The sequence below is a fragment of the Muscardinus avellanarius genome, assembly GCF_963383645.1.
Source record: "Muscardinus avellanarius genome assembly, chromosome: 5".
In the NCBI taxonomy this organism is placed as follows: domain Eukaryota; kingdom Metazoa; phylum Chordata; class Mammalia; order Rodentia; family Gliridae; genus Muscardinus; species Muscardinus avellanarius.
Window position 1 is genome coordinate 73204775 of NC_137790.1, and position 16876 is coordinate 73221650.

General features: G+C 45.2%; 1 protein-coding gene across 8 annotated transcripts in view; it reads right to left on the bottom strand.

The window, feature by feature from the left end:
* Positions 1 to 221: 221 nt before the first annotated feature.
* MYLK (myosin light chain kinase) overlaps positions 222 to 16876 on the bottom strand; it is a gene marked incomplete at both ends in the record, with an annotated part of 182072 nt that continues 165417 nt past the window's right edge. For all 8 annotated transcript variants that reach the window (XM_080696794.1, XM_080696799.1, XM_080696798.1 and 5 more), the window contains 5 exons: positions 222 to 472; positions 3099 to 3230; positions 4678 to 4807; positions 10638 to 10761; positions 13864 to 14016. In XM_080696794.1, coding sequence (XP_080552920.1) covers positions 222 to 472; positions 3099 to 3230; positions 4678 to 4807; positions 10638 to 10761; positions 13864 to 14016 — 790 coding nt within the window. The remainder of the gene's footprint in view (positions 473 to 3098; positions 3231 to 4677; positions 4808 to 10637; positions 10762 to 13863; positions 14017 to 16876) is intronic.

Below are 16876 nucleotides of genomic sequence, written 5' to 3' on the forward strand. Positions count from 1 at the left end.
TGAAATCTAGCTACAGTCGCATCTTAAGGTGCCAGCAAATTCAAATTAATGCCCATTAATAACGCTGCTAGGTATCAATGCTGTTGCTGTTGGAACAACCCTCAAATGACCTAACTGGATAATCTATCACACTAGGTGCTTTTACTATCTCAAGTTTTTTGAGCTTTAGAGAAATGGTCCTTCTAAAAATGACTTAGAAACTGCTTCTCTCTGACTTGGTTTTACTCTTCCTCTTCTTCCTCTTCCCCTTCTCCTTCTCCTTCCTCCATGGTCTCCACGATGAGTTCTGCAGTGCAGGTGGCTTCTCCAAGACTGTTGACAGCCTTGCAGGTGTACTTGGCATCATCATCCCCACAAACGTCGCTAATAATTAAAGAGCAGTTCCCATCTTCATCGTAGTCTATCTGGAAGTGGCGGGACTCCCTGATTGACTGGTCATCTTTGAACCAGACGACCTCAGGGTCTGGGTATCCTGCACCACAGGGAGAGAACAAATGTTATAGAATCTGTTACTCAGAAAACTTTATCAGGGTACAGGTAGCACATGTTTGTAGTCCCAGCAACTTGGGAAGCTGAGACAAGAGGATCTCAAGTTCAAGGCCAGTCTCTGCAACTTAACATGACCATCAAATAAATATATAAATAAATAAGTGAATAAATAAGTGAATGAATGAATGAATGAATGAATAGGCTGGGGGATATAGCTTAGTGGTAGAGGATCCCTGAGTTCAATCCCAAGTATTACAAACAAACAGACAAAAAAAAAAAACCCCAAATTCCTTAATAACTCATATAAGCAACTCTAAAGCTACTTTACTGATTAAGGGGGTCAAAGAAAAAAATGATAATGTCAGCTCTTAGTCTTTGTTGTGATATCTATATTAAAACCTATATTAAAACCTGGGCATGCATTATGAATACTAACGTCTGAAATCCCAGCTAGGGGATGTTAAAGTTGTCCATTTCCCATCCATGCTGACATTCTCAACATCCCACCTTTAGACAGTGAGTACTTCCTGAATATTGCTCCAACTCCAACTGCACATCTTGGGATAAATATCTTCTTGGGTGAAAGTAATTTTTTTCCTCTTTTATAAAAGTTTAACTCAAATGCCTTTAAAGATAAGAGTCAGAACCAATGGGCACAGGCATCTTTTTAGGGTGCTGGTAATGTTTTAAAATTGGATTGTGGTGGTGGTTGCATGACTCTTTAAATTTACCAAAAATAATTGCATTGTACACTTAAAATGGGCAAATTTTATGGGCAATTTATATAAATTATAGCTCAATAAGGTAGATAACAGGTATATAAAACAAGATAGAAGAACTGGTAATATTGCTAAGGAAAGAAAGCAGGCTTTGTCTTAGTCTGATGCTGAACAGGTAATTGGCTTATAGATAACTGTATGGACCTCATTGGTCAGCCTCATGTTATGTAGTAGTTATGTTCCTGTAATTTTCAGTATTAAAATATGTAAAATACACACATATATAAGATATATACACAAGTGTTGCTAACATTGCATATATATGTATTGTATATATGTATATGTATTTAAAATATATTTATAATTATATATTCAAAATATAATTATATTAAGATATAAATATATATTTTAAAATATAATATTACAAGTGACTTGCTCTTAAAATTTAGAGAAGTTTTTTAGAGGAAAATAATTATAGCCCTAATCAACCAAGGAGATAATCACTCCAAAAACAAGTATATAAAATAAGTATGTAAGATAATAATCACTATGGAATAATAACTTTTAAAAACTAAATAAAGAAAATAGAGAGAACCTCAGAAGACCCAAAGACAACGGGAGAGAGTTCCAGGCAGTGTCTTAGAGCTTTTAGTAGAATCCCTAGACTGAGAACGTTCACAATACCAAAGACAGTACTTCCACAATGAAAAGAGGAAAAACATGGTGGGAAAAGCATTTATAAGAATTTTGATCATATGAAGGTACAGGAGAAAGATTGTTTTTGCATTCCTGACACTGGGCTATTTTACTGAAAAGGCAAGATAGTCACTGTGCTGGAGACGTGCACAGGGCGGAGGCATGGTCTCCTCTGACTCCTGTGCTCTATGGCCTTGGGGAAGTTGCTTAATAAACTTTTGCTTTACTTGGTCAGACCAAAATGGGAGATAACTCACTGTGGCTGCACATGAAAGTCACAGACTTAAAGCAAAGAGGCCTGCTTTATCTTGCCCCTTATCTTCCTAGGATGTTGCAGTCTGTGGAAACTGAATGGTTTTGTGTCATCAACTTTGTTCATTTCTCAGTTGCTGGGCTAAGATCCCTAAGGTCCTTGGGTCCTAGCTTTCCTCAGTCTGAAGTTCCATCCCATGTTCTCCGTTCGAGCTTACCAACCCACTAATTTCCCCTTTACTTCATGACCTCTTTAAAAGATCTATAAGGTTTCCCCTTTTCATATATGTGGCTTCACAGAATCCCCATGGCCACGCCATACAATCACTTTTAGGTTGCATTTTACAGATGAGTGGTGTGAAGTCTGCAGCATTAGACCACCATCCAAAGTCACAGTCCTCTGTCCTTTGAGAACCTCCTGTGGGCAGTTCACAGGCTTCTCCCCAGCTTGCAAAGCTCACATCACTATGCAAGCTCCACAGCCAGGGAGCTCCTTTCATTATTTTTGGTACTGGGGATTGAACTCAGGGACATTCTACCTCTGCTTTCCAGCCCCAGGTCTATTTTTTTTCCAGTTTTGAAACGGGATCTTAAGCTGTGGAGGGACTTGCTAAATTGCTGAGGCTGTCCTTGATCCTGCAATCCCCTTCTCTCAGCCTCCCAAGTATTGGGGTTAGAGGCATGTGCCACCACACCCAGCTCGATGAATCATCTCTAAGTGGTCTAGTCACCAGTGTAAGTAGGGGAAATACCACCTGGGCCCCGAGGAAAGTCAGTGAAGGGCGTCAACCTTCAGAAGGTAGGGGTGGAAACCCACTCCCCCTGGCCCAGTGCCTCTCAGGGCCTGCTGTTCCTAGGGCACCAGCACAGATCTGACATCCTGTCCAGGGCCCTCCCGAGTAGTCACCCAGTGTGTGTGATGAGAGCACTGCTACAGCTTACCTTCAATCTTGCAGTCAAATCTAGCAGCACTTCCCTCCACAACTTCTAAATCACGAATGGTCTTAGAGAAATAGGGTTTTACATGGGGCTTTTCCTCAGCAACGGCCTCAAGGAAAGCCTGGGAGACATCTTCTAGAAGACAAAAGAACAAGGGAGAGGACTGGGTCATTTCCTAACTCCTCATTCTCTCTCATCTCCTAGTTTAAGAAGGATAATTTTTTCTTTCTTTTTTTTAAGTTGCTAAGGTTTAGCAAATAACACAGCTTAGAGAAGTGAATCATAAGCATGCCTTTCTCCTGGGGATGGGTTGGCCTGCTGCCAAATGGCTTTTGGCAGCAGAGAGAACGGTGCCCAAAATGGGGAAATGTTCAGCCTCCCCACTCCCTGCTGCTGACACATTGAAAAAGGAAGTCATCTTTAAAAAGGGGTTTTGGCTGCATTTCGTGCTGTTTTGGGATTCGGTGGAAGATCTCTGAAGAGGACAGATCTCACCAGCCTTCCTGATCTCAGTGTTCCTTTGCCCTCTGGCTGCAGCAGGTCCTCCACCTGCTCCTTAGACAGGAAGAGCCAGGTGTCACAGGAGCTTCTCCACACTTTCATGGCCTTCCTGTTGTAAAACTATGGACCAGGATGTGGGCTAGGTCCAGGGAAAAGCTGTGACTTGGAGGGGCTCCTGTGTTCTCTCCCTTCCCTTTGGGCTATTTCTGGGTCATCTGGAGGAGAGGTAGGAGTGGTACTGGAGGGACTAGGCCCCCATGCTGCAGACTGTCCCTAGCTGCAAGGAAGTCCAGAGCAGCCAGCTATTGGCCTTGCTGGTTACTCTGCCTTTGTGCACAAAAAAAAGATTTAGACTTAGCTTCTCACCAGCAGATACCAATCAAGGCAGCAGTGGGGGATGGAGAAGTGTCTCTGGCCAAAGGAGGCACCTCAAGAAGATAAAGGCCAATCCTGCCTGAAACTGAAGCAGGAAGAGGCCAAGGTCTTAACTGAAGAAGATGGGTGGAGAAGCATCCCAAAGGTGGTGGGCAAGAAGCGAACCCTATCTGTATCCAGGAGGGCTCTCCAGATCCCAGTCTGCACGGGGCAAACATGTCTTTACAGCAAGAACAATATTAAAGAATATGGACTATTCAAGTTAATTTTCATTCAAAACAAAGACACAGGATGGTAGAAACACAAAAGAATGTTAAAAAAGTTAAATAACTGTAACCCGATTTTTATCTTGTTTTTGCTATCAATATTCAAGCCTCACTTTTTTTAAGATGAAGAAAAGAAAGTGTTTAACAAAGCCTTTATTGGCTTTGTTAATTATTGTGAAAAATACTAGGAAAAGAGTAGCTGAGGTTATCTAATTCTATTAGATAAATAATAAATTTCCCTCCAAAAATAGTTCAGCATATGGTTAAATATCTGGAAAATAATTAATAGATTTAGTAGTTGTTGTCATGGAAACCCCAAAGAACTGAATTTATCCTTGAAAGGAGTATTACAACAAAACCAAACCTCAAAAATCACCCTCCATCCCCCAACCCTTTCTGTCTCACCAAGTGGTTGGAGAAAATCTTCTGGCGCTCCTTACCTTCAGATTCTAGCTTTTCTGCATTGATTGGGCTAGTTGGCGACCCTGTTGAGGATTTCCTGCCACTGAGCCCTGAGATCATTGCCATAGAGGACAGTCTTCCAATGGCTCTCACAGCATTGCCTGTTTTCTGAAAAATAGAGACGGTTTGGACTCAGGCGGTGTCCCTGGTTCCAGTAGGGCAGTGCTGGGGCTCCGGTAAAGAGCCCCAGGAGAAGCAGCTTCTTGCTGGATTGAGTGTCTCTGGAGTCCTGCCGGAGCACTGAGCCCAACCTTGCTCTGCTCGGCACTATCAGTGTGTCCGAAGATGTTCGGAGAATGGAATGGGGCCTGGAGCTGATGTGTGCGTTAATGTGACTAAACAAGGTCAACATGAGACAAAAACTCTTTTCATACTGTGCTTCAACTCCCATAAAAGGGATAGTTTATATAAAGCAACTGCAGGCTGAGACAGCTCCAAAGACTTATTGCTGACTCGGCCCAGTGGGGCTGTTTCTTGTAAAACAATGCAATGATAGGATTTTAATTGGTCGAGTGAATAGTTACTATAGATCCCATGGTTCTTGCTGCGAAAGAAAAAAAAAAAAGCATTCGATTGACCTTGAGCAAGCCGCTCAGACTTCCTGGCCTTCAGTTTCCATCTGTGTATCAGGAGGAGGGTGGGCAAGTTGGTCTCCGAGGTTCCATCTAGTTCTGTTTATGATTCAGATATTTAAGAGATTTCGAGAAACACTTGGGCCAGCCCAGCACAAGTCTCTGATTGCCAGTGGAGCACAGAGGGGTGTTCATCCCTGGCACATACGCACTGGCATTGGAAAGAAACATCTAAATAGGCACCTTGGGAGAAGATGGGATTTCTGCTGAAAAGGATCAGAACTTGAGATGTCATTTCTTTGTATGATGAAAATCCTACCAAGCACAGGATGTAGGTCAAGAGATCTTCGAAGTGGACAACAGTGGCTCTTTTTCTCATCTTACAATAAAGCATCTCACTTTCTTTCCAAAGTCTGTGGGAATGCCTAAGACAAGAAAGCCAGGGCAAAACCAAATCTTTCCACCCCTGCCACACAGCATCTTTGTCAGGCTGCCAGATGCTGTGCATCTGCAGAGTGGCCATCACCACAGACTGGTTGCTGTCCTCTCTGAGAGAGCAAGGGAATTGCCTCGGTGTGGCCAGGTCCTTTGCATGCACTTACTGGACCTCAAGCTGTGCTGGCAATGCCATTTTCCTCTGAATGAACTTCTCACACTCAAGAATTTCAGGAAAGCTTCATAGTTTTGCCTACCCAGAAGGCCAGTTCTCAGTGAAATACTGATTATTTTAAAAATGAAGAACTGTATGACTACAATGCACCAATAAAAAACTAAAAAAAAAAAAAAAAAAAAGTGAAGAACCTCAGGATAATAAGGGACTATACAGCAGGGGAGGGCGTTTAAGCAGACACCTACTGTTGCAACAAGATTATTTTCTGTCAAGCTCCTGCCTTTGTGTTGCACTATTTCTGTGCTCTTTAGACCAACATTCCACCTTGCTCTGTCCTTCGGCCCACAGCACTGTGTGGTATGGCTATGCTTCTGGTCCTCTGCTGGGTCACTCTGGCCAGTACTCAGGAAGGCTCAGGCAGGACGATAAAGAGACTAATATAATGAGAGATGACAACCACCAGTGTGACCACATGCAGAAGCTCTGTGGCCTTGCAGACAATTCCCCTGCAGACTGAGACCACATGATCTCCTCTCATGCTCTTCTGGGAAAGGCTGCCGCTGGTGGCCTGGTTGATCTGTTTGTTGGCTATCTGGAACTGGAGAACCAGCTTTTTCCAGGGGAGCGTACCCTGCTCTCAGGAATACCGTAAGAAGGTGGCAGCCATCCCCATAGAGTAAAGTTCTCTTCTCTGGGCCTCAGTGTCTTTGGATCAGAAGATTCTAATCTTGCAGTTCTCGTCTTCCACAGAAAGACTGATTCATGCTCATGACTATGTAGCAAGGAACTCCCCCCTCTTTCAGCCCACAGGCTCCCTAATTCCAGACATCTGGATAGGGACTGATCAGAACTTCACTTCTTCATTTTATTTTACAACAAATGGACTGATATGAAGTTATCAGAATGAGGTAATCAAAAGAGTTATAATATTCCAAAGAAGGTAGCAGATATGTTTACAAGCAAATACTTTCATACAGGGAAGTTTTCTAGCAGATGTAGATATTCAGCATATAATTTCTTAAACAAGGAGAAGTACAAGTGCTTATTAAAGAAAAATTTAAAAATAATCTACATTGGAATTCAATCTTTGGGAACTGATCTGTGGGGGGAAAAGTGGTAAGGAAGTTATTTGCCAGCATAGAAAAGAACTAGATCTGTATGTTCTAGTCTTCCAGTTCCACGCCTTTGAGCTGAAAATCAGCTGCTGCTTTATCAAGACCTCTGGGAATGATTGGAACAAAAATCAAAGTAGTGAAGTTCCAATTCTCTCACTTTCATTCTTGTTTTGAGAAAGCCTTTTGATCTTTGAAGGGCAGTTGCCAAGGCTGGGTTCCTGCATTCCTGGTAGGTAGGATCTATCAGGGCCTTTGGAATGCAGTTCAAACTCCCTGGCCCTTGGAGAGCCAACCCTCCCAGTTTTCCTAGGACTAGGGTTGTCCCATGCTAATACACAAGTGGTCCCTGGTCAGCTCAAGCAAACTGGTCACCCTAGCCCCAGACAGCCATCAAGGCCTCACCTGTATACCTATAGCCCCAAGACTATCATTTCCCCTGACAAATACTTTCCAAAAGTGATGGGCAAGAATACTCTCCTACAATGAGTCTAATGTTTTCTCTCCTGTTTCCCTTTGATTCATACTTCTGGGGTCTTTGTGGTTCCCAGAGAATAAAGGTGGCTACCCATAGGCCTCCAAGTTCTAGTCCTTTACTTCAGTTTTTAGGCAGAAGCCCTGTTATCCTGCCCAACATAACCCCACAGCTACTCCTCATCAAGATGTCTTTGTAAAATTCTTTCAATATAAATTTTTCCCCCCCGCAGTACTGGGGATGGAACCCAGGGGCATTCTACCTCTGAGCTACACCCACAGCCCTATTTTTTATCCTTTATTTTAAAACAAGGTCTTACTGAGTTGCAAAGGGCCTCACTAAGTACTGAGGCTGTCTGTGAACAGCGATCCCCCTGTCTCAGCCTTCCAAATGCTGGGATTACAAGCGTGTGCCACCATGCTCAGCTTTTTCAATATAAACTTAAAATATACCTCCTGCAGAATAACTTCATTTCATATCAGTAATAAGATCAGTCATTCTAAACTAGCCTAGCCTTCCTTGAAAGGATTTGGTCCCAGGTTCCTTCCTGTCCACAGCACTAGAACAGTTACAAGTTTCCTTTTAGAGCTAGTTAGGCCACTGTGCCTGCCTTGCCATACTCTCTCAGCACATCCCACCCCATATACTGCACACCACTCTTCCCTGCCCCATCAAACAGAACTGTGGCTCCTCTGAAAGGAAACCCCCTATTCCAGGGGGAGCTGAGGTCCTGTGCCCGGAGTTTAACTGTGGAAAACACTTCCCTAAGGCAGTGACCTAACATAGCAGGACAGACACAGTGAACTGCTGCTACCAGCAGAATTACACTTCAGGGACATTTAGATGTGGAATGGATTCTGTGGGCTGCTTTTGTGTGTGATTTTATGAAACCCAACCACTACTTTTGTGGAAAAATCATTCCTAAATTCTTTCACTTATATTAAATATGGAATTAAACTTTATTTTCTAAATTCTACCTTTTTCTTTCCTACTTCCTTCCAGCAAACCTTGTGGCTAATATTACTGTAAACAACAAGCAAAAAACAACAAGTGATTACAATATTAGCACAAATTATGGTTTCATGACTGACTGGCCTGAAACATTCCACTTGCCTTCTCTCCTGCCCCTTACCTCTTCTCTGTGCCTGTCCCCAGGCTTTAGGTGTCCTCCTGGCTTCCATCCACCTGTAGATGTTCCGAGGTGATAAGGCCACCCCTTAACTCACAGACTCACCCAAGAGAGATCCAGTTAGACTTGCTCTGGAGACAACCCCACCCCAGACTAGCTGCTCTCTTTCCAGAAATATTTCTTTGAGATTTAGTGGCTGGAGGATTATTAAGAAAGCCATCCATTGATTTTGTGAACCTTTCCTTTTTTAAAAATGATAATTACCACTCTGATTGTAAAGGCCCTAAAAGGCAAACAGCACAGGTGTTGCAACTCATCTTGCACTGGAGGGGGGCCAGGAGCTCCACCTGGCCCTTCACAGGGGTGGGGTGCAGTATGTGCTAGTCATGAACCAGCTTCTACTGTGGAGGGGCTCTGGCTGCCAATGTGCTTAGGATGGTCCCTGACACCCAGACCTAGCCACAAAAGGCCCTTGTTCTCCTTTGCTTCCTCTCTCAGCCTTGGTGTGAAAATGTACTTTTTAAGGGAAGTATGGTTTGGTTACCCCCTGGCAGATGAGCAGTGTCAGTGACTTCCTTTTTCTTCATCACACAGCCGAGTTTCAGGCGAGTTCCAATCCCTCCAGGTACCCCGGGCCTCTGGCCAAAGATTCTGTTAATAGTCCAGCGGAGCACAACTGGTGCTGTGTGTGGGAGGAGTGTGTGGGTTCAGTTCCTGCCTCTGTCTTTCCTCCAGTTGTGCTGCCGACCCTCCTCTCTGGGTTAGAACCATGTTCTAACTTCATGTTCCATGCTCCATTTCCAACTCCTGCCCCAGAAGTCTTTCCTCACACCCACATCAGCTCTGGTTGCAACTGCCCCCCTCTTGCCCACACAAACATGGTTACGCAGAGCTATACTGATAGTTTATAATTCCTAGTGTGGCTCATGTCCTTTTATGTCCATATTCTTCAGTGCCCCATTGCACTATATATTCCCTGAGTATGGAAACCATGTCCTCTCCAGGAGCCCAGGAATTTTATAATATAAATTGTGATAATAAATATGATCGAGTGGAGAATGGGCCCTCTAGTTTTGGTTTTGAATGATAGTTTTAACCATCTTGTTATCAGAGAAAGTTCTGTGTGGTTGTGAAGACTGACTCCTTTGGAGTCAGGTTCTGGGTTTGAATCCTGGCTTTTCCATTTAGTTGTATGAGCCTAGGTGACTTTCCTGACCTTTTCTCTACCTTAGTTTGTCTATGAAATGAGGATAATTATAGTACCTACCTCCTAGGATTAAAATATTTAATGCACAGTAAGGGCTGTGGATGGCCCCGGATCCACAGCTAACTTCCACACATTAACTACCGGGAACATTTCTGAATGTTCATTAGGAACCAGGCATTGTGCTAACAGCCGTAAGATTATCTTAGATAATTCTCAATAATTCTCACTTGACAGATGAGGAAAATGAATCCATAGCAAGGTTAAGTCACTTGCCCAAGAACACATGGATAACAGCATCCAAACTCCCTAGAGTGTGAAGACTGTCTTCTCTTTACAATAATGTTCTCCTCCTTGATCACAAGGAAATGTATGAACATCACACTATCTTTGAGGAGCTCACAATCTCAGGGGGGCCAAATAGACCACAAGGTGAGGTCTATTTGTTCATCCCTAGCCACAAAGGCATGAAATGTCAATGGCATAATCTGAGTAAGAGCCAGGCTATATGGGGGTCTCCCTTACTGGTCTCTCTGAGACAAAATTCAGCAGGACTGGAGATGCAGCAGTTCTTGAGAAACCAGTTTCCTTTGAGTAAGACTCTAGCTCAGGACCTAGATGCACTCCTGAAAGGTAGTGTAATGTTCATACATTTCCTTGTGATCAAGGAGGAGGACATGTACCTCATGCAGCTGTCTAGATTGGTCCCAGCCTATTTTAGAAACACAGCTAAACTTTTTGGAGTGAGGTGACACAGGGACACATTGGGAACAGGAGTGGCTTGAATAATGCAAACATGAGGAGCAACATCACACTCCAAAGGAGCTCTGCATTACCTGCCATTTCCTTCTTGCCATGTACTTCTTCATCCGGTCCTTGGAGAGTTTCTTGGCCTCCATGTTCTTGGTATCTTTCATGAGCCATGGATGCTGAAGGCACTGGGTGCAGTCGAGGCGGTTTCTGGTGGAGGAGAGATTGGAGGAGAGTTTCTGAGCAAGAAGGGGCCCTGAAGATCACTGGTCATATCAGAAATGGGAGGTCGTCTGTCCCCAGGCACACAAGGCAGAGCCCTGAGCTCCTCACTCTCCGTCCATACACCATGATCAGGGTCTGTATGCATTTGACTTCCGTTCCCGTCCCCATCATGGTCTTGGATACACTGGACCCATACAGGTCAGTGTTAAGAAGACCTAACCATGCCTGTAGTCCTAGTACTTGGGAGGCTTAGACAGAAGGATCCCAGGTTCAAAACCAGCATCAGCAACTTAGCAAGACTCTCATCAACCTAGGGAGGACTTGTTTCAAAAATAAATAATAAAAATAGGGCTGGGGGTATAGCTCAGAGGTAGAATGCCCTCTGGGTTCAATCCCTAGTACAAAAAATATTAATAAAAATAAAAAGGCCTATCCACCAGGAAAGCAACTGTAGTCTCAGAACTTGTTCCTGGGGTCCAGAAAGGGTCAGTGCCTCAGTGTAGATGTGTCTGGAATTCCAAGAGTAAGTCACTCTTCTGATCAGATGGAGGCTGGGATCCTTGGAGCCCTGATTCTTCTGCCTTCTCATCTTTTAGGAGAGGGGAGAGTGAAACCTCTGAGAATCACTGAACTCTCTCACATCTTGCAGTGTAGCTGAATATCTGGTTTTTCCTGTTATATCTCAAAAAGGTATGTCCTACGTACAATCTATGAATTACGGCAGCCTCAGAACTGCTTTGAAACTCATTTAATCTTCCTGAAAGCTGTGGGCATCTAGAAATATCTCAGGGCTCTCTCCTTAATTGCAACAGGACCAACAAAGTCCAAAGAACCAACTGCTAACACATCTAGAAAAATTAATAGGAAGAAGTAGAGCATACTGTCACTTCAGATAAAGGGATTCTGGCTGCCATGAGTTTTCTTATATTCTTCAAGTTTTCTATAATTCATGCATTTTACTCTATAACAGAAAAAGATTTTTCCTTTTTTTTCTTTTGGCACTAGGGATGGAACCCAGGGGCATTTGGCCTCTGAGAGACACCCCCAGCCCTGTGATTTTTTATTCTTTCTAATTTCAAAACAGGGTCTCACTCAGTTGTGAAGGGCCTCAGTTAGTAACTAAGGCTGCCTGCGAACTGTGATCCTCCTGTCTCAGCCTCCCAAATGCTGGGATTACAAGCGTGCACCACCATGCCCGGCTTAGAAAAAGATTTTTAAAAGTACTGACAGGTATTTCTAGTTTAAGGCATGTCTGTGTATAAGAGTTTATAGGAGCCAGGTGTGGTGGTATACGCCTATAATCTCAGTACTTGAGAGGCTGAAACAGAAAGATTGCAGGTTCCAGACCAGTCTCAGCAACATAGTGACACCTCAGCAACCTAGCAAGTCCCTGTTTCAAAACAAAAAGTAAAAAGGGCAGAGCTCATAGGTAGAGTGCCCCTGGGTGGTTCAATCCCTAGTGGCACACACACAGTTTATGGGAACTTAGTGTTCTGAACTAGCTGATTAAAGGTAGTTCTTTGATGAGTCTATTGTGTGAGCACAGAGGAATCCAACACAGACTGTTACTGATTTAATATAAGGTCAGACAAGAAAATAAGGTATATACACAATATCCCGTTTACCAAATCTTCTGTAAATAAAGCTTGGTTGACAAAAGCCATGCTGGGAGCAGACTTTCTAGGAGGGAGATTTCTATCCCGAAAGTGGGGGATCCCTCACAACATCCTGACCCCTAAAGGGGGTCATGCCACAGACCACACTGTGAGGAGTACGGAGTGTTGTCTCTGGGGAGTTTGGCCCTGAGATGGCTAAAGAGGACTAGGAGGTGGGTAGGTAACAGGAAAACCAGATGCAGACATCTAAGAGACTCCCCAGCACACTCCGGTAGCAACTGTGCTATCCTGTCCCAGACAGCATTACTTCCAGGCCAGCAAGCTGCAGCCTCCCAGGGTTCATGACCAGGCAAACCGGCAGAGCCCAGGGAAGGCTGGGCCTCTTGCTGCCCCTCCCCCTTCCCTGCCACACAGCCTATTTCAACATCACCCTTCTCTGTGTGGCCACAAGGGCTCCCTATTACCAAATCTGACTCCAGAGCCAGACTATGCCTCACCTGACCACCTACTTACAAAGTGGGCAAAGTGCCTGATAGACCGGAGGTCTCATCTGACATGCCTACGGCTCCTGCCCCCCAGCTCTCCCTGGGCTTACCCTCTTGCCCTCTTACTTTAAATTAGTTAATTCTGCTCCTCAGTACACAGCATGCTAACATACTGTGTGATCACAGCTTTTCTCCTGACTCTGGTGACCGGCATGGCTCAGCTTCCCAGTGAAATCCTGAGGGCTGTGTACACCCCCTTTCCTCAGTGAAATCCTGAGGGCTGTGTACACACTGGCTGCCCACTTCCCAGACACACTGGCCTCACACTCTTCATGACTGACTGTTCTCTGTGCTAGAAGGTACTGGGCCATATTCAGGCAGCCAGGTTTTAGTTTTTTTTGTTGTTTGTTTTTTGTTTTTTCAGTGCCGGGACTGAACCCAGGGCTTGGTGCATGTTGGGCAAGCACTCTATCACGGATCTACATACACTCCCGCCCCCAAGTAGTTCTCAAATAATTTAGATGTGACAAAAACATCAAGCTGGAATAATCTGGGGACATTGTAAGGCCATTCCAACAGCTTTGCAGCTGCCTGTCATCTGCTCTTGTGAGTTGAGAGGGCACATCCCTTGCAAGCCCAGAGTTAGAACTGAGGTGCCAGGAAGGCTCAGGGGACCCCAGCCATACACAGAAAATAAAAGGGCAGCCATTCCTCATGCAGGACAACTGTCCTCTCCCTGCAGCCCCTGCCCAGGGCTCGCCTTTCCAGTGGGGGCTCTGTGCAACAGATGGACAGAGGCCTGGGGACCTCTCCCCTGCCTGCACACCGGGGCTGGGGCTGGGTCTCTCACAGTGGCTACCCTCCCCTCTTTAGGGAATACCAGGGTTGGCCTGGAGTGGGGGGGGCGCCCCAGCAGGCCAAGCCCTGTCCTGCCCCCACACCAGTGCAGGGTCTGGGGCAAGGCTGAAGTCGTAGCAGCTCCTTACTTCATGTCTTTCTTTAGCAAGTTGCTGATGAAATCCTTGGCATCATCAGAGATCTCATCGAATGCCTCGTCGTCAAAGTCCCAGGTGGCTGAGGTAACGTTGGCTAAAGTCTCGTTGTCATTGTCACCCATGAAAGGTGAGAGTCCGCTGACTCTGAGGGAGAAGAGGAGAGCCCGTGAAAGGGAGGCTGGCAGGGAGAGAGGGGAGGAGGACCGCCAGCCACAGGAGTGATAGCAGAGGTCTAAGGTGAGGGCTGACAAGCCCACCCCAGCTCCCTCCATGTGGCCCTCTTACCTGCCTTTATTTTTTTCCACGTTTGGACAGAAACAAGGTGTGGCTCCCCACAGGCGTTTGTGGGCCTGTCTCTTACTTTAGAGGTTCGACTCCACCGACCTGTGAGGCTGAGGTGGCCGGTTGCCGCTAAGGCCCTGGGTCTTTTACTTCCATTCTCTCCCTAAGCCCGGGGTGGAGCCAGGCCCTTCTACATGGAGTCCCTACGCCCAGACCCCACATAGAGCTCCTGCCCCTCACTGTGGCTGTTCTCTGCCTTGCTGGGCCCTCCCTTCCCTCTTTCCCAGCCCTCTGCTCCAAGAAGGGGGCTCAGCTGCAGGGCCTTCAACTAGAGCAATAGAACAAACTATGGGCTTTGAATCAGTGAGGGGCGCTCAGGGCACCTGAGGCCTTTATAGGACACCCAAAAGCAGCGATGGGCAGAGCACAGCTTCTTCCTTTGCTGGGTGGCCTCGGGCAGTTCCTCTAAGTCTCTGCATCCCCCTTTTTTCCTCCTCTAAAACAGGCTACCACTTAACTGTGGGGTGGTCACCTCTTCTTCAGCCCCAAACATTTACCAGACTTTACTAAAAATAAAATTAAAATGAGCTAAAAGTAGATAAAAATCAATGTGTGTGTGTATGTGTGTGCACACGCGTCAGCGTGCACGTACATTCCTGCTTGTGTGTGTGAGGCACTGGGGACTGAAGCTATATCTTAGTATTGAGCTGGGTATATCTGGGTACTGAGCTATATCTTAGACCTTTTAATTTAGCTCCTGATTTGCGATTCTCCTGCCTCAGCCTCCTTAGTCACTGGGATTAGAGTTGTGTACTACTGTGACCTGCCACAGATGATTTTTCTTAAAGTAAGACACTAATTTATATTTTATGAAGGCAAAGAGACAATAATTCTCAGTCCTGTCCCCATAGGGAAGGGTATAAGTTTACTAGTCCCAAATGTGTACTTCTAGGCGCTACTCCTTTCTCCTCTCTGGGTCTGAGTTAGATTCCCCAGGGCTGTCTCGGCTCCCCCCATCTCCATTTCTGTGTGGCCCAAGTGAGCCCCATCAAAGACTATGCCTTTGCTTGTCAGCTACCCACTTTTTCTTGTCTTTACATTTTCCATTTGGAGCAAAGAGCAGGGGAAAGTCCTTTAGCACTCTGAAAGATGGCAGGAAAAGCAAACAAGCCTGCCGTGGAATGCTGAAAGGTCCCCCTCTGCAAACCTCCTTTCCTAATTAGGAGCTGTAATCCTGCAAAGATAGGTCTTAATCTCTGTACTGTTGGAGGGCAGGGAGAGCCTGCTGGCCTCTGGCCCTCATCCCTCCTGGGAGCCCAGCCATCTGAAATACCCTGGTGTCCTGCTGGCTCCTCGCCAGCCCAGGCTTCTCCAGCGTGCTCCTTCTGAACAGCACAATGTCTCAGAGTACAATGTGGAATATGTGCACATAAGAGCATGGTGAAGAAGATAGTGTTCAGTGTCCAGTGATGCTGTTTCTGGGTGGTGGGACAGTGGTGTGTGTGTGTGTGTGTGTGTGTGTGTGTGTGTGTGTGTGTGTGTGAATGGGGACTGAACACAGGAGTGGTCTACCTTAGCCTTTGAGCCACAACTCCAGTCCCCCACTCCAATCCTTTTTTTTTTTTTTTTAAACAGGATCTCTCTAAGTTAACTCACAATGGCCTCAAACCTGTTTCAGTCTCCCAAGTTCCTCTGGGATTACAGGTGTGTGCCACCATACCTGGCTTGAGTTTTTTTTTTTTTTGTTGTTGTTGTTTTGTTTTTTAAACTTTATTGCTAGATTTCCATAAGGGATCACATGTCTTTTTCCTTTTAATAAATGTCAATATTTGTTAAAAATTAACCAATCCACAAACACACTCATGTTAGCATTAAAACATAACTTTTCCCCCTTTCCTAGAGTTATGTCTAACTTTTTTTTTTTTTTTTTTTTGGTGCTGGGGATTAAATCTACCTCTGGGCTACACCTCAGCCCTATTTTATTTTTTATTTTGAAACAGGGTCTTACTAAGTTGCATAGTGCCTTACTAGGTTGCTGAGGCTAGCTATGAATCTGTAATCCTCCTGCCTCAGCCTCCCAAGTACTGGGATTATAAGTGAGTAAACATCAAGCCTGGCCCTTATCTAGCTTTTAACCAACAGATTTATTTGGTGTTCACAAAACTATGATCAGTCTGGGCAAGTTCTTGGAGGTGTTACTTTTTCTTCATTTGACGTCTCAAGCGTGCTTGTTGAATGCTGCTGAGCCACAAAGGCCATGGCTGCAGGGTGCTCTGATTTATCTCCCCAACCCCAACCCTTCTCTTCCTCCTTTCTTCTGCTGTACTGGGGATTGAACCTCAGGCCCTGCCCATCATAGGCAAGGCCCTGCCACTTAGTATACCCTCAACCCTTTAAAAATTGCATTTTAATCTCTCAGCAGCAGAACTCCATCAGGGAATATGGTGTGAAGGCCTGTCTTGCTCTCATGACCGAACCTCTGGAGAGTGGGGATTGAACTCAGAGGCATTCTACCTCTGAGCTATACCTCCAGCCCTTTTTAAATGTTTTGTTTCTGTAACAGGGTCTCACTGGGTTGCTGAGTCTCACTGAGTTGCGAAGGCTGTTCTCAAACCTGTCATCCTCCTGTCTCAGCCTCCTAAGTACTGGGATTACAGGCAGGTGCCATCATGCCTGTAATCCCAGTACTTCATGCCTGTAATCCCAGCGTAGAAATGCCTCT